Below are 19,430 nucleotides of genomic sequence, written 5' to 3' on the forward strand. Positions count from 1 at the left end.
CCCTGGGAACACCAAATTGGATGATCACCTGTCATGATCACTTTTTGTTGACTGCGACTAAGCATTTATAAAAATGTTGATGAGGCTTTACATCTACAGATCTGTTCCCCGTCTTCACTTTGAGCTAATACTTCTAGAAGTATCTGTGCAGACTGTGCTGGCTGCTGCTGTGAAACCTGTTAGACACAGAAACCTACAGGCAAGAAGTTGTTCACCTATGACTGACAGCAGACTCTTGTCATCCTCTCCTATTTTAATTCATAATGCTGAATTTGCTTACATCCATCTCTGCATTGGTTTCAGAGGTGACAGGAAAGGGGGACAAACCTTCCTGGTGTAGTGGCTGCAGGGCATTCAGTTTTGGGGTGACAGTGATGCATGTTCTGATCTGGCAATGAGCAAAGAGTCTGGGTTTCAGTGCAAGGACAAGTCTCTTTTTTCAAGTGAAACCAATCACCATCAAAAGATGAACAAACTCTATTTAGGTTTCAAACCTGATTATTCATGATACTATCATTTTGGGTGAAGAGAAGGAGGGAGCAATGAATTCTGGGCCACATCAAGAATGCCATTGGCCAACTGTCATTCAGGCAATTAAAAATACGTAAATTAGGAGACTAGCCCAAGAATTAGGTGCAGTGAATATCTCCCAATTGATCTTTTCTCCCTGCAGCATGCAGATCTCTACTTTTCATGGATAGGTGTGGCTTTTTCTTCCATATCTGTTGAAGTTCTGATGCCAGGCATTTAATTATAGCAAATCAAGCCACAGTTGACTTCTTTTGCAGATCCTTCTTCAATATATAAGGCAAAGAATTAGATTAACAGGTGTGTGAAATCAGCAGGGCCCAGTGTAACAAACCTTGCTCTGGAAAGGATGTGTGGCACATCCCCATCCTCAGAGTCTTTGCTGCTTTGAGTGCCACATATGCCAAATCAGCTTGTTGCCTCAGTTTCTCCATCTGGAGATGGAGGAAAACAGGAAAAATGAGGAAAACATTCACTCCTTTGGATTATTGTTGAGATTATTGTTTATAATGTGTGTAAAAGGTGGTCAAGACATGCTGCGTCCAATTTCTTAGTGTGGCAGTGAGTGGTCCAGGCTGCTGGAGCCCATGAATTTCAAAGCCAAAAGGACCTGGGCAGCGTCTACTCTCTGCTCTGTGTTTTATTCTGTGACGCTCATTCCCTGGGTCACACCTCCTGCTGTAAGCATCCTCTCGGGGTGTAAATGTGTAAATGTGTAAATGCATGTGTTTGCTCAAGTCTCTGGCAATGGTGGTTCAGGCTTCATGCGTGCTCCTGTTCTTGTGATTCTTCATAGTTAGACCTTGTTTGTGGTTGCCTGGTTTCTTGTATAACCCCTTGAGGGATGATGTACTTAGAAGGCACAAACGCAGGCTTTGCAAAGACAATTTTTAACCACATTTGCTTCATTGCTGCATAGCGTTTCAGAGATAGAGATCTTTGCAAAATACCCAGAGTGCTTAGATGCAAATGTGCTCATCTGATCTTGCCCCCTTCGCAGTCTGAAAGCATCCCTGTGTACCAAATCTAGCAGTCTGTCTGGTCATCTTTCTCCAGTGAGCTCTTTTTGCGTGTAGATGCCACCCTCCAGCTGTCTCATGAATCCTCCTCCACATCCTGTCTCTCTCCTCTTTCACATATGCCTGAGCTGAACAGCTGGAGCTCATCCTTGCACCCGGCTTTTGGGTAGAGAATTCATGGGTGGTGTCGTGACTTAAGGCAGTAGATGTTTTTCCATGAGCAGATGTGACTGTGAAGTGCTTTCCTCCTTGTGTTTGTTCATAATGATAATTGTGATGTTAGCACCTTTCTCTGAGCTGATGCTCATCTCAGACGAAGTTCAGGGACTGACTGCATTGTCTCCATTGACTTCTAAGCACAAATTACAAATTAGTAGTCAGCTGCCCACGCACAAATAGAGAAGGTGGAGAGGAATTACAATTCAGTGCAAACTCAAACTGCTCTATCACATGGCACGCTCTTTCCACCAGAACCCCCACTACCTGACAGGATCGATACCAAGAAATTTCATGTCCCTGATTAGCCAATTCAATTGATATCACTAATAGTAAGACACAAGGAATGTCCTGACTTACTGGCATGAAAGCCCTGCAGTTTTGGCAAGCTGTTTCAATGTTCCCTGTTGCTACAGCACAGGAAAAAGGCAAAAACCCAGAATCAGTGTGATCCTGTTTTGTCTATCAAGAGCATATTTCTCATCCTGCTCAACATTTTCTGCGGGAAGAGCTGACATAAGTTGGCAAGGACAGCATGCAGCCCCTCCTTCTTACTCCTTCTCCAACCAGTGTCAGGAGCAAATTCAAAGATTCTTTGATAAAGTGAACCAAGATACGATCACAGCAAAACCCTGGTGCTGTTTTGCATTCCTCCCCATGGTGTTAACTGCAGGCTACAGTGTCAGGCAAAATGAAGCCCATCCCTCACAGAAGCTGAACATGTTGCTAAGGCTGATCTATATGGCTTCCTCCTTTCCCTGATGTCACTATGCTTTACCTCAGTTCTCCAAGGTGAAAAGGGAGCTGGTTGAGCATATTATCTATCAGCCATATGGGGTATAGTTTAATATTCACACTACGGTACCAAGATTAAATTGGTGCCTGGTGTGTAAAACTCAGAGTGGATTTGGTGGAAGCAGAAAGCACTTGGTCCTTCTGGGAGCAGGTCTACCAGGCGGTGAGCTATCATACAAGGCATGATGCACGCATGAGTGCCTGTAATTTAATGGATGACTGCACAGAAATGTTCCCTGTGCTATTATATGGATGTCCCCTATGCCTCCAGTCCAAAACTCTGGTACCTTTCCTTTTCCAAGATCTCTTTTATACAATGGAAAGATGCCTCTTTCCATTAAAATTTGCCTTACGCTGACAGCTTTTTCTGCCACATAAAACATGAAGCTTCCCAGAAAAGTGACAGTCTACTCAAGACCTCTTACAATTGAAGGACAGGCACAGAAAGAGATTAGAGAAAAGGAATTGAGAAAGAACAGGGATTTTTTTGTTGGTTGCAGGCAATTAGGTTCAGCAGGATGGAAGGTATTGTATGATGAGGAGCTGGAGTTTTCCATCTGAGGGCCAGTCTAGTCCTGCGTTTCTTCATCGGCTCACTGTAATGAGCTGGCTGGAAATACAATGTTCACAAAGGATTATAAATAAAGATGTGACTCAGTCTTACTTAATCTCTGTCCCACCTCTGCTCATGAGCTTTCTGCCTGTGGAGGTAGCTGGTCGACTGCTGGTCGACTTATCACGGGCCCAGAGCAGGACCCAATACACTGGGAGCACCGAACATTGAGAGGCTTGTGTCTGAGCAGGAGTTCAAGCCCTGCACTATCATGGCAGCACTCTGACTAGCATGGTCATCCCGTTCTGCTTCTAAGAGAATGAGAAAGGATGCAAAAACATGGTGCACATCTCACCAATATTGCAATCTAAGGCTGGGTAGGACGGTAATGATTCCTGAGCCCGGCCTCCTGCATCACATGCACCAAAAGAAATCCTCATCCTGATTTCAGCATCAGATTTTGGTTGAGATTGTCAACGTTTCTTAACAGGTCTTACTATTTAACCTCAGAAGGCTTCCCCTTCTCCTCTGAAAGTTATGTACTTGAGTGGTTTCAGGGAATAGTGGGCCTTTTGGTTCTCTGAGTGGGGAAATTGTGGCAGTAACTGTTTTCAGGATGAAAATGTTCATGTGCAGTCCCTGACCAGGAAGGGCTTTTCTTACATTTACTAGGAGGTAGGAGAAGAAAGGGTGGAGGTGGATGGATAGATGGACAAAATTACTTTTTGTAAGGAAGCTGAATATTAAAGTTTTGTTCAACAGAAGGAAGGAAAAAGACATATTACAGCCCTCGACACAGCTGAACTGAAGCTGCCCTCAGTCTTCAGCATTTGCTGAAACTCCAGATAAAGCTTGTAAATGTGCATGTCTCCAGAACATACAGTCCTCTTTAAAGACAAAGGTAATGTGAATGTGCAATAGACCAGCATCAGCTGTGGATTTATTTTAATGTGTTACCAACTGACCTCCTGGTCCTGGGTTGTGCTCATCATAGAAATCCCCGTATGGGCGAGGTGCTGCTGGGGTGAGGGCAAGGGGAACCTCACCACCCTGTACGGTCCTGGCTGCTTTTGTGGAGCAACTCTGGGTGGCTCCAGAGTGGGCAAGGCAGAGGGAAGCCCCACATCTGGTGGTGGGCAGCCGTGGTATTAACCCAGGACCTCCTCTCTCAAGGCAAGAGAAAGCCACGTGGGCATGGCTTGTGCAGGTAGGAGTCAGTTTGTGTCTGCAGCCCAGCGTGGATGCTCGTGAACACACAGCTGTGCAGAGGCTCATCTCTGCACAGAGGGCTCCAACCACACCGGGCGGTCCCAGTTCGTGTGGGATATGTTTATCTTGTAGCAGCTTTCAGAAGCCATGCGTGCAGGCACTGCCCAGTGCCAGCACTTCCCCAGCACAAGCTCCTGACTCTCCACAGGAGACCTGCCAGTGAAGTGTTTCCCTTCACCCCGTTCGTACCCTACCCCACTTCCCTGAGCTTGACTTGGAGCCCCCCACTGCTTTGAGCCACCGGGGCGAGTAAAGCGGTGGGTGCAGGCACCCACCCACCTTGCTGGGTAGGTTGGGCACCAGTAAGGGACCTGCTCACCCCTCTGACTTCTTATGAAGTGCCTTCTTATGAAGAAGGTGCCTTCTTATCCACCTGCCCCAGGGCTGGAGAAGGAGCTGCTTGCCCTTCTGCTTTGCTTTCCCCTGAGCACTGCTGTGACATGTTTGCACGCGTGAGAATCCTCACTGCTTTAGGACGGCTGCATGTCAGCACAGCACGTCTGCCTGGTGGATGTGCACGCGTGAGGCAGCTTCTTGGAGGGGACGGGATTGTGGGGTCAGCCGCAAATTCCCTCCCTGGGAGGGTGCTGGGCTGGCCCTGGGGAAGCGGGTTTAGGGCCAGCAGGTGTGCGGGAGGCCCAGCCTAGCACCGGCCCCGGGAGGTGGAGGTGCCCCACGCCGCGAGGCGCTTTCCTCGTGGGCTGGGCAATAATGTCCCTGACCCTGCGGCTGCCCCTCGGGGGCGGTTTAAGGGGCAGCCGGGGCTGCGCGGCGCCCTGGGGGGGGGTGGCCGTGTTTACCGCCCAGACCCCGGGGAGTCGGGACGGGGCGGCGCCGCCGCCCTCCCCGCGGGGCCCCCCGGTCGTGTGCCCGGGACCGAGCCGAGGGGGGGTGGGGTGGGGGTGTCCGGGGGGGTGTCGGGAGAGGGTCCCGCGTGCCCCCACCTGTCGCGCCAGCGGTGGCACATCTGGGCGGCGCGGCGGCGCTGCCCCCCCCCTCTGCCGGGGCGGAACAACTGTCTCCATGGCGACGGGCCGCGGCGGGGGGGCCGCGGTGCCGCCGCCCCGCCCCGCCGTACCGAGCCGCGGCGGAGCCGAGCGGAGCCGGCGCGGCCCCGCGGAGGGCGATGGCACGGCGGGGCATGGGGCCCGGCGGGCGGCGGGCAGGAGCGGAGCTCTCGGCGTCGGAGTGAGCGCGGGAGGCGCCGGCGGAACGCTGCGCCCCCGCCTCCCCCGGGGAGAGACCGTGCGCGGTGCCGCTCGGCCCGGCCCGGCTCGGATGCCGCCATGGGGAGCCGCTTCTCCAGCATCCCCGCGCTGCCCCGCGGCGGCCAGGGCCGCCTGCACCGCGCCCGCCACCACCACCTCAAAGGTACGGCTCGGCCGGCACCCGCGGCAGGAGCGGCACCCCCGGCAGGACGAGCCCCCGCGGTACCCCGGGGCACCCGAAGCACCCGTGCAGCCCGGAGCAGCGTGGGTGCTCTGGGCACCCCAAGGTGGGATGGGCACCCAGGCAGGACACAAACCCTGGGCACCCGAGGGACCCCAAATTGGGATGAGACCCCTAGGCGCTCACAGCACCCTGAGCACCCCACGCCGGACAGGCAGCCCAGGCACCCTGGGACAGGCTGGGCTCCCTGTGCACTCCGGGCGGGTTGGGCTCCCGGAGCACCCCAGGCGCCTCGGGACAGGCTGGGCTCGCTGGGCACCCCGGGGTGGGATGGCTCCGTGCCTGGCGCTGTGGGCCCCCCCGCTCTGCTCCCAGCCCTGCCGCTGCTTCCCCGGCAGTGCCCTGTGGGTGGCTATGGGCGCGCAGGTCTCCCCGGGCAGTGGCACCCCGGGAGAGCAAGGGACAACATGTCGGAGGAGCTGGACCACTAAAGAGTCCCCAAGTGTTTCTTGGTGAACAAAAGCTTTGCTCTGGAGTATTTTCTGGGTGCTCCAGGAATGTGTGTGTGTGGGACTGTCAGTCCTATTTGGAAGAGGGCAGGGGGTGTTTGGGGCTCTTTATCCAGTTTACGTGGTTATTCTGTTCCTTATAAAGATGAAATCCCTTTTCTGAAATCCTGGGGAGCTGTTGGAACCAAATCGGATGGGGATGAGTTCTGTAAGGTGAGCAGGAGTGACTGCCCAAGGTCTCCTCTGTCCCTGCCCTCTTTTGCCCCCTTTTGCTGTAAACTGGGATGGTGGTAGCAGAAAATAACCCATCATTCTTGAAAGGGATTTTCTTGGGCAGTGGTACACACCGTATGTGTTCAATGCTACCTGGGTACCTTTTCCCTAAGCACGTTTTCACAGCCAAAGGCAATGAATGATGCGGGTAGAGGATGTCAGACATCTCTCAGTAAGCAGGGAATGAGGGAAGGTGCTTCTCTCACAGCCATTTCAGATGGTGAAAACTTGTTGCAGCTTCTCCAGTGTGTTGCAGAATTTGCAGCCACCAGCATGGAAATAGGGATGTTGCTGTTCACCCTTATTTTTACTGAGCTTTCAAATGCTTCTTTGGCATGGTCTAGGGGACTGGAAATGGTTAATGATGAGCTGGGCAACTGGTTGTTATACTGAAGGACTTTCCAATACTGGCATTGTTCTTCTGTTACACCTCTCTGCTCCCTTCCTCCGTACTTGGATGATTCGGAACAGTTGCGTGAACTAAGGGTGATTATATCATGTCTTTTTTAATAGCCATGCAAGATGTTACAAATGCTTAGTGCTCTGTCATGGACAAAGTCAGTCAGAAACTCAGCCCAGACAATGGCTGTGCTTAAATTTAGACTTGCAAGGAGGGGGATGCTGATACCTAAATGGTGAACCGTCGTTCTCTATCAATTCAAACATGAAGGCACATGTGATGCTGTAGTAGTTGGTATGCAATTGTAAGCTGCCAGGGAGGATTTGTCTCTTAAGAATCATGCTGTCAGCTGGAAATCTTTCTGGAGCAACCTTAAGCAGATAAGAATTCATAAACTGGATCCAGAAGGGACACTGCCACTTAATCCATTATCAGTGGCTTACGTGTGGTTTTGAAGATGCTCTGTATGGATCACCTTATTTTGGGGGTGTGTGGGGTGTGTGTTGATGGCACTTTGTTTCTTTGTTTCTTCCTTAAATTTCCATTTTAATTAAATTCTGTGTTGAGGCAGCAAGCAGAAATGTTCTCAGGACTGTAATGTAGCAGAGCCCTGAAATAATTGTGATTTGGAGTAAAGAGTTAACAAGGCATTGCCTTCTCTGTAAAACCCAAGCAACTGCCAGGGACAATATGTGCCTCTTCTGCCTTTTTTGAAACTGGTCTGCCTCAGGTCCTACATTTAAATGCAGAATAAACAAGTCTGATTGCATCTGACAGGTTCTGGTAAAATGGTCTGGAGGCATAGCTGCGAAAGTATGAATGTCACACAGTTTTGTTACAGATCTGCCATTTAACATTTTGTGAAGTGTATTTTAATTGAAGATCCCCTGTTGTTCTTCCCTCAGTGTCCAGCTCAGTGTAAGGGATACTGTACTTGATAATTTGGCCACCGTCTAGTGATGACCTCTCCCTAACCTGGTGCCAGGGGTGATTTAGGCTCATTCTTGCTAAAGAAGCAGCTATGATTGCATTAAGTTTCCCAAGGTGGTCTGGGGACTCTGAAGACAGTCCCTGAACCTTACAAGTTCATCTCTGCTGTAGAAGAAATAAGACCTCTGTACATAGTAGAGCTGTTGCCCACATGTACTGAAAATTTTTATACTTTTCTGTTAGTCCTGCTAAAAATGGTCACCTTTAGTTAAGTAAATCTTCTGAAGACCATGTGATACTTTTGGTGGTATTGAAGGCACAACACAGAAATATCATTGAAGACTGACATGGCTGGCAGAATACTTGCTTTGCTTCTGATGATCTTGCATTCCTAAGAAGGAAAGCACCCAACTTGATTCTCAGACTTCAGCTGCAGTTTTAAAACCAGGTAGTTGAAATAGGCAGGCCTTGACTGAAGGTGCCTGCAACAGTAAACCTGTGACCCTGGGCTGATGATTTTAGAGTTTCTTTCAGAGTAGGACAGTACTTTAAAATATGATATGTCCAGCCCTTTATAAAAGGACTTCACATTGCTGTTGACTAGAAACCGCTAGGTACGAGCACTTTGGAATTACTGATTCCGAAGCAGTATGTCATGCCTGGATTGTTAATCCAGATTTTGGTGTCACAGTTGTGCCTGCAGACTTTTGGCCGGTTTGGAGACAGTGAAAACTGAAGTCAGTGGAAACAGAAGTCCTCCAGGACTGCAGCTGATCAGATGCCATGGTCCTGATGTGGCTGATAATCTTAATGTCATGGCCAGTGGTTGGAAGGAGGTTGTCACTTGGTAATACCATGATGGGGAGGTTGAGGTGAGATTATTTTCAGCATTCCTGTGAAACCCAGACATGGCTGTTTCTCTGGAGTGACGGAAGGTGATCCATTGTGTACTTTCCGAATGCTGAGCAAAAGATTATGATTATCTGGTAACAATCTCCTTAATGATGCAGCCAGATAAACTCCAGGAAATTTTTGCTGTCCACCCTCTCTGAAATATGGTTTGTGATAACTATCAAACAAGGTGTGTGTATGGCTGTTCGGAGTGGAACGGAATGGGAAAACTCCAGCCATATCTAATCTCCTGGATTCTGTGATTGAAAAGATCAACCTTTGCATCGGTGTCTCTGTGTACCGTTTATTTACTAGTGCCAGGGCAGTCTGGCTTGAACTGTTCCAACCAAAGAGATTTCTATTATTTCTCCAGACATACATCCCCAGTTCAACCCATCTCCCTGCTTCAGGGTTCTTCCAAAATAGTCTATTCAATCTCCTCTCTTAATTCTCCTTTATAATCCTGGTGTAGCTTTGTAAATTACCCTCATTGCCTACTGTTGCATCTTCCAAATCTCTGTGGCTGTTGCATTCCTTCCTACTGTTCAGCCTTGCTGGATGGGTTTAACTCTTCCTACTGTGATGTGTGGGCTGTGTACCCTGTTAGAGATTTGCTGGTCCGGGATGCTAGAAATGGAGTTTCTGCAATCCCTTGGGCCAGAGGTGAGGTACAGGACCTGAATGCCATCTCCCAAGCTCCATGCGCAAGCGGCTCTTTATCCTCACTTGTCTCCCTGTCCTTAGCTTCAAGAAGGCTTAGCCATTTCTGTGGACACCAGAGCAATATTACATTGTAAAAGCTAAGAAGCATTACTATCTTCTCTCTTAAATCCTTTCCTCCAGCCTCCTGTTCAGGTTTGCTACCCTTTCCTGAGCCCCCTCTTGCCTTGGAAGGTAGCTTTCCATGGTGAGTGACAGTGAGCAGGATTTCTTCCTGTCGGTTTTCTCACAGGTTAATGCACCTATGATATTTATGCACGCACTGTATTACAGAGACAGCCCGAGCTAGTCAGAGATACTCTTTTCAGCAGTGGCTGATTACTCATGGGTTATTCTTTATTATTTGTATTACAGTGTCATCTGGAGGCTCCCGTTGAGAGCTGAGTCGTGTTGTGCTGCGTGCTTCCATGGTCCCCTGTACTTAACTGCTCATTCATACAGATAGCTCTTACTCATGTGTCTGGGTGATCTCTGTGGGATGATTTGGGGTTTATATCCCCGGAGTATTGCATGAAGCAGACTGGCACCTTGGTAGGACAGTTCTTAGTCCCTTCCTTTGCTAGGAAACCTGAAGTCAGAGTCAGCAGTGGGTTGCTGAAGGGTGTGACTGTCTTTCTGGCTGCAGGCCCCCTGAAACACAGCCTGTTGTGCAGCCCTTTGTCAAGGAGGCAGGGGCTTTGCTGCTTTTCCTGGCCCACGGGGGATACCAGTCATGATTATACAGTCTTTGCCTGCATTTTTGCAGTTGCTGTTCCAAACTTTATATCCCACTGACACATAAATATGTCGGACTTTTTTATCTTTTCACTGGTATTTTATGAGCTTCTGAAATACATGCAGAAGATAGCAATCTGGCTGGTGTAGGCATTTCAATAATTGTATGTTGTTGATAGGAAAGACTATCCTGCTGCCAGCTCCATTTTGTGCACTCACTAGATAAAACTAAGTGGGAAGTAAAAGGACGTCAGCAGCTGATCATCATGGGGATTAGAAGTTGGGGTGCAAGCAGTGCACTGGGAGGCGATGCCAATAGTGATGCTGTGAGATAACCTCAGCTCCCACTGCTGTCATAATTGGTTCTTCTTTTAAGTGCTATTTCATTTTCTTCCAGCCTTAGAGAGTTAGAAGTTTCATCATTCAGGGCTTTGAAGGATGCCTTCTGCTTCCTGCCCTTCTGCTTTCATTCTGTCCAGGATTGTGCTTTTTTCCCTCTGACCTGTCACTGTGTCTGGGTCGTAGGTATGAAATTTTTCCTGTCTGAGGTTCTTAGGTTTATATGACCTTCTTCCAAGTGCTAGATTTTTTCCCAAGCCACTGAACTTTGATGTATTGCGTTTAAACTGCCTAAAATTGCTCAGTGCTCCGAACACGGCAATTTGTCAATCTTACTTTTCCTTTCCCATTGTCCTTTTCATAGGGTGCTGAAGCCTCTTGGTGGAGCAGGTAATGCTGCAGCTTGTCAGAAATTTCCCAGAAAATCATGTGCTACTTTGCCCACAGGTGATGGTCAGTATTTCTCAAGGGCAGGAAAGGCTACTTTTGAAAACCAGTAGGAACCAAAACATTAGTGGGGTGATTGAGCTGAAAATGTTAGTGCAAGGCTCAGTAGCCGTTATAAAAAGCAAACAAATTACTAGAAATTATAAGGGAAGCCAAACAGAAAAAAACAGAGGCCATGACCAGATTGTTTTATAAATCTGAATATTGTGTGTAGTTCTGGTTCTTCCCCTTCTACCATCTTAAAACAGGAGAACTGGGGGTGGAGGGGGAAGGGGATTAATTTTATATAAAGAGTGATTGAATAAACTAGGACTCTTACCTCTGGAAAGAGGGACAACTAGGGTGGGAAATGACTGGCATGTAGAGAAGGGGCAGAGCTTCATTCTTCACTGTCTCTTCCAGAACAAGAATTAGGAGGATATCAAATGAAGTTGGTAGATTTCAGCTCTCTTTGAGTGAAAGGAGGCTGTAGCCATCTGCAGTGGCTAGTAGCTCTGTAGAGCTCATTAATAGTGGATGTTATGGATGCTAAAATGGGTCCAATTTTACAGGAGATTGGAGGAGGTCATGAAAGAGGAATCCTTTGAAGTTTGCTATATACAAAGACCACACACTTGCCCTGTTCATATGGACTTCCTGAGGGCATCTTCCTAAGGCTACCTGTGTTTAGCTGATAAGGATAATGCTGAAATGAGAATTTAAAACTTCTTCACACCAGTGAAAGCTGGAGCTGGGTTGTTCAGACATTGCAGTGGTAGATGGAGGGATAGAGCCCGCTCTGGTGTTGGTTGGTCTCTAGATGGATCTATCCTCTTTTTCATGAATGTCCCTGCCCGGGTGTTTACAGAGCAGTTCATTGCCATGGCAGCATCAAGTCATGCACAGAATGTCCAGGCTTTATTTGGGAGGCAGTAGAGATTGTTAAGAGGTCCCTGTGCAAGCTTTCTCGGATGAGGCTGTGTCTCCTGCGTTTTGTGATTTTCACAAAGGTGCTTTTGCATTTGTGGGCTCTTTTGGAGTAAGAGAAAGGTCCTCTTTGCTTACATTGACCTCCCAAATGACAGAGGCCTGAGTAGCCCCCGCTTTGTTTCCTAGACTGTTGAAATAGCAGCTTTTGTGAATATCTCCATACCTGGGAAGATTTCTAATACAGAGGCTTGGAAGATTTCGGATTTGGCAGCTGTTCTTACCTACTGCTGCTAGGATAATTGCAGGAACCCGCTACTTCTGCATAGCTGAAATTGTTGCCCATGGCAAGTACATAAGTACATGTTGTTTTACTTATGGTGCATACCTTCATGGTGGCTACTTATTTCAGGCTGGGGATCCACACATGCTCTGACTTGGTCTGCTTTGAAATTTTAGGACATCTGGGTAATCCAATTCTGAACTGTCCTGAGGAGTGGGTCTTCAATGCCTGTGTTTCGGGATTGGCTCCATCCAGAAACGGTTGATCTAAGATTAACCTTAATCACAGCACTGTCTAGGTGCTCAGTGCTGTGCTGCGAACTGCCAAATCCCAAAGTAGTTTCTTACTTTAATCACAGCACTGTGCAGGTGCTCAGTTCTGTGCCACAAATTGATAAATCCCAAAGTAGTTTTGGGGCCAAGAGCTGAATTTTAACTGAAACTTAGCAATGGTTAAAGTTTCTGCTGTGACTGGAACATGTATACATGAACCTGAGCTAGTTTTTAACCTAGCTAACTAGGGTATTGCTAGCTGTGTAGCTGGGGAGGAGGGCAGACACTTGAATATTTACCCTAGGGTCTGGTTTGATGCAACTGTGTGGTTAAATTTGAGCTGGGGTAGTTTTAATCTCCGTTCATTCTTGGGGATCTCTAGCTGATAAAAGCATGTTGTATATAAGATTCCAGTTCATGTTTACATTACTGGTTATTTGACCTTCCAGTTACAGGATTAAGATAGGATTGTGTTTTAAAGGTATAGGGCTGAGGATGCCATGGTGGTATTATGTTTATACAATTCTCCATTAGTCTGCCTCAGCTCAACTCTTTGCTGAAGCACAGGGAAGGATTCTCAGCTCTCAGAAAACTGTCTGGTTAAATCTCAGGGCTATTTTATGCAAAACTCTGAAAAGTAAATGTTAATAGTTCCCAGCCAGCCTCAGAGACAAAATACCATGCAGGCTTTTTTGTCTTAAAAAAAATCCATTTAATGTAAACATTTTTTGGAAAAAACAGTATTAAAATTTTAGACAAAATAAATTCTAAAGTACTGACATTGCTTGCAGAGTTTCCTTCCTCAGTGTGTTCCTTCGTATTCAGTGTTTGGGTTTCATACTGGTAACAATGACACTTCCAGATGTTCCTGCGTGTGTGGGCTTACACACATGTGCATGGGCATATGCAGAGATTCCCTATTGACTGTCGAACTCATCATTTTTATGATAGGGCCAGAACACATCCTGTGCCTAGCATCAGGACTTGAGAAGATTGATTCAGCACAGCAATGGCTGGGGAGCTCTGTAACTGGCCAGTGCCAGTGTCAGTAACTAGTCAGTGGGGTAGCAAATAAGGGGCCCAGCTTATGAAGAGCCAAGGGACCATGGGATGCTGAGCAGAGCTGGAAATCTGGGATCTTTTGTCCCAGTGGAATTAATCAGGGGCTGTTTTGGCATATTGGTTTCTTACTTGGGGAGATGAATGGGAGCATGAAAGTCTTCGTGTGCAGCCCCTGTCTGGACACCTGGCCTCACCTTTCTTGAAAGCTGTAGCTCACACCCTGACTCAGTCAGAAGAAACGTAATCATGTTATGTTTGATTCATTCTAATTTACATTGACTTCCCATATGTCAACATACGATTTAAAAACCCTACTGATTATCTTTTATCCTCTGTTAGGCATAAGCTCTGCTTGATTTCCCTTTAACTGCTACTTGGATGGAGACGTGACTGTTTTGTGCTCTGCTGCTCATCAACACCATCTAATGGAAAGCTTAGTGTTAGAGTCTTAATGTGCTACTGGACAGGCTTTTGCCAGATAAGCCAAGCAGCTGTAGATCCAGAGCTTATTTACCATCCAGATTCCAACTCTTCATCAGAAGGTTAGTTCAAATCTCCTCATTAAGGGATACCTGTTTAATATAGCATTTAATTGTATTGATAATACACCGGATTTCTTTGATTTGAGCAACCGGTGCCATTGTGTTTTTAAATATCTATCTGTCTATCTTGCAGGATCATTTTTGTCCATGATAAATGTCTGGTTTTTGTACTTAACAAGTATTTACTAGGTAGGAAGGGAAGAGCTGGTTTCCCATAGAAATATTGAGTCACTGTAGAAGACAGGATACAAATAACTGTAAATGTTGCAAACAGAATCTGTGTATTACGTGAGTGAGTGAGTCACTTGAATGGATGTGATAGAAAATGGCAAAGAGAAAATGTGCCTCACTAATTGATTATGTTGCAGCATTTCAGCAAGTGCTGAAAGAGGAGAAGTAGTTGAAATAATTTACTTTATTAAAAAATGCAGCAAACACATTATAAGAGACCTGGGTAACCTCTGATGTTAGTACTAGACTTCTACATTCCCACTCCCATCTCTGTATATCGTTTAGTGTACCTGTTTAATGGTACAACCATTCAACTTACATCCCTTAACAGGCATAAAATAAAATAAAGGTGCAAAAAGGTCTCCCTATTTAAATCCACGAATACCTTTTGTTTTTAAAGGTTTAGAGTTGAGATGCCAAGTGATAAGTACTGACAGTTGAGATCTTTGCTTCTCCACTTGACATCTGCCCTGCATCAGTTGTGGCAGAAAGTTCTCACCATCTGCTGGGTGCCTCCTGGCCTGTGGAGATCATCTGGTGTTCAGTGCATTTCCTTTGGACAGTTGCTCTCAGACCCTTTTGGCATGCACTGGAGAACTTAGCAGAGAGATTAATAAGCAGCTTGAGGTTTCAACCAGAGAAATCCTGCAGGTGGGACCTGTAGCAATGAACGGAGTGAGCTCTGGTTGCTCTTGCCCACGCAATGTGTGTTTGGTGACTGAGCAGATATTGTCAGTCTCCGGTTGTCAGTCCAACATGAAGCCCAGGAGGAAGAATTACTGAGCGATGGGTGGAAACAGAGACTGAGGGTAAACTCCCAATTTGAAATGTTAATGCTACATCCATTATTAATAACCCCACTGAGAAAGAAAAAATGCTTTGCTGCAAATGAAGCCGTGACACAGGGAAGTGGCAGGCAAAATTAAAATTTCATACTTGCCATGGTCTTACAATAAAAGGTTTGTGATACACACCCAGCAATGCCGCTATAAATAGTCTCGTTATCTAATCTTCCAACTCAGAATATGACAGAAGATTACAAGTAGGAAAACAGTTCAGTGTAGCTTTTAGCTATTTTCCCACTGCTTCCCTTGCTTCTGCTGAAGCATTATTGCTGTGCCCCTTGTAATTCATATGGAGACAACATTATTCAGAAGTACAGAATGTCACTAGGAGGAGGAGAGTTCAGATAAAACCCATAAGATTTATGACATTGTTTAGATAAGACCATGTAGGAACTGAGACGAGGGAAGTAATGATAATTCGCAGTCCAGTGGCGTTCTTTAGGGTGTGGTGAGAAATTCATGCCAACACCATTGGGTCAGATACGGAGTGGGGCATGTTTTAATAAGGTGCTCGACATGCTTGATTGCAGAGGGAACCCTTTTGCTAATAAATAATCCAGACACATCATACAGTATGGGCTCTGTCCACATGGTCTAGGACCTGATCCAAAACCAACAGAAAATCTTCAGAAAATTTCACAGGCGTAGTTAGTGCAGAGAAGACCTCTTTTTTCTTTTGATCTTATTTCCCATGGGAGAAGGAGGAGTTGGCTGGTGGCAAGGATGATGCCTCCTCTTCTCCCCTCTCTGCCTTGCTGCTGATGCAAATCCTCATTTTTGACCCTTCCTTGGAGCCCTCCCCGGCATGTTTCACACAGGGCACCTGAAGTCAGCAAGGAGAGCTGAGTCCTGGGAAAGCTCCCCTTGAGCAGGGGCAACTAAAAACGACCTTCTGCATCCTTTGTGCATGGACACAAATAACCCTTTCCCATGCAGGACTGTTTCCATGTAGGACTGACTCTTTCCATGTAGGATTGCTTTCTAAACCTTCATGAAGTTTTCTTGTGGCAGCTATGGGAGAAGGCACGAGGGAATACAGCTGTTGTAGATCAGAAACCCCACGAGACTTGAGCCATCATCTTTTTGCTACGTGAGGGGAGTTAGGAAGACTTTGAGTATTTATTCAAACCCCAGCACTGCTTGCCCCCTGCAGGGTGGCTTCCCCACCACGTGGCTTGGAGAAGGCTCTCCAATGGCATCATGCTGGCGCATGTCCAGGCAGCTCAGCAGAGTGTGCTGGTGGGCACACACATGCTCTTCAGCCATGGCCACCTACAGAAATCTTCTGTGTCTCTATCACACCTTCTCATGGAGGAGCTAAAACAATGACAAAACATGAGGAATTGAGCCTCACCGCAGCTGTTGTGGAGAGGCGGAAAACAGAGCTTGACCCATCCCCTCATCCTAAAATAGGCTGATGTCTAGGGAAGTAAAATTATTTATAATTTGCACAACAGTTCAGCAGAAGATTCAGTTCATCTGTTGAACACAGTAGTCCTACATCCACCATTTCCCATGGAGTTCATGTGATCCAGACTCGGGATCCAGTTTTGCCTCCTAGGGCAATGCTGGGACTTGAGGGCTTCCCCCTGTGTTTCCAGTCCATCAATGCAGCTGAGCAGGTGTTCACCTCCATCTGCCCACATCAGCCCCTCCCTGCTCAGCAAAGCATCAGCAGCATCCTTCTGCAAGGAGGCAATGGTGTTCAGCTGCCACTGACTCACTTGGGCACTTCTGTCTCTTGCAGCCCTCTGAAAAGCATCCTTAAATATTATTAAAAGCACAAGAGCCAAAGGATATACCTGCCTGGCTGAACTGGGGCCCGATACTGCTAGCAAATTCTTTACCAGCCCAGATTCTGGTATTTCAGCTTAAATTCCCAGGCATAAGCAATTACAAGTGCTGGCAGGTGAAATGCTTTCTGGACATGGGCTTTTTCATGCTGTAGCCTATTCAGCAGGAAGGAGAATTACCTCCTCATGATTGGATTCTGTAGGCGGATCAAATTTGCTGTTGGAACAGAGGTTTTATATATAGTAAAATGCTCCCAGGTGTGCTTTTTAGTAGCGCTTCTGAGCTAAAGCAAGGTCTTATTAATAAAAGGCACCCAAACCATATTATGCACTGAAGCAAAGCTGGAACAGGGTGCTTTTGCTCTGATTTAGGGAGCTGATTGAATTCAGTGACAGATGCCAAGTATTTATGTCCTTGCCTGAGTTTATCTGTTAAATTTGAAAGTGTTAAAAGCAGGAGTTATTTTTGGAATAAACATATTAAATAGTGATGGAGAGTTCCAGCTAGGTATTGGTAGGATGGTGTTATTATGTGTGGTTGTCCAAAGTGTACTGCTCAGACCATCAGACTAGAAAGCTGTTGGGTTAATACATTGCTCTAGATTTGCACCAGAATACTTGAGTTGAGTTCAGAGAGCCTGGTGCCTTTGCTTGTGACATTGCTTGGTATCATGAAGAATACAGTTAAATTATATTTATTGTATAGGTACAACTGCATATAATAGATTGTTATGCAATTGTAATATTTGCTGTAAAGTTCCAAACAGTTGTCCATATTTCTACATTAACTAGGGGGGGGATTTTAATTTTAAGTCTGTTTTTTAGCATATTGACAACTGTCCAAACTCTAGAAAAGCTGTTACTTGCCTTGGAAACCATTGCAAACACACCTCTTGGTTCCTTTTGCTCACTCTCCCTCCTACCAGTAGTCTTTTGTGCTTCTTTGTTTTATTCTGTAACTTCACCTAAAATAGCCCCTGGCCTTTATTTTTGTTTATCGTTCTTAGTAGTTTTAAATTCTTTTGATTTTATTATCACCTCTCTAATGAGTGTTTTACCCTATTAGTCATTATTTAGCGTTTTAATCTTTCCATGGGCCATCTTGAAGCCCTTGAATGGTGACTCTTTACAGCTGAACCAAGACTCAGAGTGAGGATGAACAGCTGATCCATAAACTTCAGGCAAGTTGCTGCATTTCCAGTGCCCCTGAGCCATCTTGTGCCTCAAAAATTAATGCTACTTACAAACTGCCTTCTGCCATGCTCCACCAAATACTAAGATTCTGTAATTATTTATGACAGTTAAAATTTCCTGATGTATTCAAATAAAAGCTAAACATATAGGGAAAACACATCCTGTGGAGGAAGGTTATAGTATGAAAGAAAAGATGGCTTGCTTTGTCTGCAGGTCACATTGACAGGCAAGCTAGAAATACGTGGAAGAGATGGAGACCTAGATGTGCTAGATTTAAGGGGGAACTCTGTAGCTGCTGCCATTGGACTATTTTCAGGTGTTTGGATGAGTGAATGACCCAAAATTAGTTTAAGCCTGTGACTGTTTCATTTTAATAGCAATGCAAATAGGTAGGTGAAGTCTAAGAGCACTGCATCTAATTTAGCAGTGTTGCTTTAGCAACATCATGCAGGATGCAAATAGTCTCCTTGGTAACACTTCCTAAGTGTCATTAGATAAGCGATGGTTATAAACACGGAAGCAGATCAGAATGAGAGACATGCTCTTGTGCTGTGCCTTTTTATAGCCCCAGACATCACGATTAGCAGGATGGCAAAAGGAGAGAGAAAAGCTGTTTTGAGGATTGTAGTGCTTGTTAGTGTTTTATATATTGTGCTTTGGAAAAATCACACTAGTGGTGATGGCGTCTTCTGATTTGGTTTAAATAAGGTTTTAAATAAAAAACCTTATTTAAACCTGCCCACTGATGGCACATGTCAGACACATACACTAAGTGTCATCGTGTCTCTCCGGGGGATGCAGATGTTAACCCTTCTGCCCTCTACCCTAAGGGCATACTCATGTCATGTTAATTTTGAATATACAGGTTAGGAAGGGGACACCCCAGAGCTCAGCATGAGTGTGGCCCTTCCATCTTCGCCCTGGAGATTGTGGAGGTTGAGGTGGTGGTGGAGGATCTGCTTCTGGGCTGGGATCAAGTACAGGATCTACTCTCCTGCTGAGCTTCCCCTGCCCCGATATCCAGATTTGGGTTTCTCTGTTGAATTCTCAAGACCCTTCCCTAGGGATCAGCAACACAATAGAGATGAAGGGGAGAAATGGGGTTACTTAGTGCTCAGAAACAGGGCAGCTGTTTCTGCTGTTGGCATTGTCACATAGAAAAGAGTCGTGAATTGAGGCAGCTTTTCTAGCTCTCGTGATAACTGATTTTTTTCCTAAAGCCTCAGCTGCTGGACTGAAGGGATTACATGAGAATCCTACCTCTTGTTTAAACCCCCCTCAATTTTCTATACTTCTCTGTTACAGAGAAA

The 19,430-nt window shown here is 46.3% G+C and overlaps 1 protein-coding gene across 1 annotated transcript in view; it reads left to right on the plus strand.

Annotated features, from left to right (window-relative positions):
- Positions 1 to 5,518: 5,518 nt before the first annotated feature.
- The window catches only part of NEURL1 (neuralized E3 ubiquitin protein ligase 1), a 169,988-nt gene continuing 156,076 nt past the window's right edge, over positions 5,519 to 19,430 (plus strand). The window contains exon 1 of the mRNA XM_074831199.1: positions 5,519 to 5,751. Within this exon, the coding sequence (XP_074687300.1) occupies positions 5,667 to 5,751 (85 nt within the window). The 5' untranslated portion in view covers positions 5,519 to 5,666. The remainder of the gene's footprint in view (positions 5,752 to 19,430) is intronic.

Source organism: Strix aluco, chromosome 7 (assembly GCF_031877795.1).
Source record: "Strix aluco isolate bStrAlu1 chromosome 7, bStrAlu1.hap1, whole genome shotgun sequence".
Lineage (NCBI taxonomy): Eukaryota > Metazoa > Chordata > Aves > Strigiformes > Strigidae > Strix > Strix aluco.